At 42.9% G+C, this 1,274-nt stretch overlaps 1 protein-coding gene across 1 annotated transcript; it reads left to right on the forward strand.

Moving 5' to 3' along the window:
* Window positions 1-80: 80 nt before the first annotated feature.
* On the forward strand, window positions 81-404 carry Smp_205950 (unnamed protein product; the record flags this gene model as incomplete). The annotated part of the gene is made up of 1 exon (XM_018792106.1): window positions 81-404. The coding sequence occupies one exon, from the start codon at window positions 81-83 to the stop codon at window positions 402-404; it is 324 nt and encodes a 107-aa protein (XP_018644794.1).
* Window positions 405-1,274: the final 870 nt, after the last annotated feature.

Genomic DNA, 1,274 nt, shown 5'->3' on the forward strand with positions numbered 1-1,274 from the left:
TCAGTATGTGGATTTGTGCAGATTGGTAGTGATTTGACAGTTGAAATGATGAGTGGATGAGAGGTTGAGGAATTTTGAGAATGTGTACTGAGTGGATGGTGGAATCTTGCAAGTATGAGAATGGAGAGTTGTGCGATTCGCATCATCCGAATGAGCATATGGAATCAGGCAAACAACATTCTCCACGGGAACCAATCAACAAAACATATTTGATCACCAATGCACCGTGCGAATGTCTCACTCCAATCAATCCATCATATGCTGCAACAATTCATCCATTGTCCAGCTGCATAACCGCCTCACAAATCCACGCACACACACACACACATTACACTCCACTGGTCACGGATTCTCACTCAGCTCCAACAGTTACATGTTCAAGCTACACACCAGTGACCACATGATTGTAATCAGTATGTGGATTTGTGCAGATTGTAGTGATTTGACAGTTGAAATGATGAGTGGATGAGAGGTTGAGGAATTTTGAGAATGTGTACTGAGTGGATGGTGGAATCTTGCAAGTATGAGAATGGAGAGTTGTGCGATTCGCATCATCCGAATGAGCATATGGAATCAGGCAAACAACATTCTCCACGGGAACCAATCAACAAAACATATTTGATCACCAATGCAACCGTGCGAATGTCTCACTCCAATCAATCCATCATATGCTGCAACAATTCATCCATTGTCCAGCTGCATAACCGCCTCACAAATCCACGCACACACACACACACACACACATTACACTCCACTGGTCACGGATTCTCACTCAGCTCCAACAGTTACATGTTCAAGCTACACACCAGTGACCACATGATTGTAATCAGTATGTGGATTTGTGCAGATTGTAGTGATTTGACAGTTGAAATGATGAGTGGATGAGAGGTTGAGGAATTTTGAGAATGTGTACTGAGTGGATGGTGGAATCTTGCAAGTATGAGAATGGAGAGTTGTGCGATTCGCATCATCCGAATGAGCATATGGAGATGATTTAAAACAATATCAGACTACAGTATCACTTTCAATATTATTTGATCACCAATGCAACCGTGCGAATGTCTCACTCCAATCAATCCATCATATGCTGCAACAATTCATCCATTGTCCAGCTGCATAACCGCCTCACAAATCCACGCACACACACACACACACACACATTACACTCCACTGGTCACGGATTCTCACTCAGCTCCAACAGTTACATGTTCAAGCTACACACCAGTGACCACATGATTGTAATCAGTATGTGGATTTGTGCAGATTGTAGTGAT

This window comes from Schistosoma mansoni (genome assembly GCF_000237925.1).
Source record: "Schistosoma mansoni, WGS project CABG00000000 data, supercontig 0975, strain Puerto Rico, whole genome shotgun sequence".
NCBI classification, from domain to species: Eukaryota; Metazoa; Platyhelminthes; class Trematoda; order Strigeidida; family Schistosomatidae; genus Schistosoma; species Schistosoma mansoni.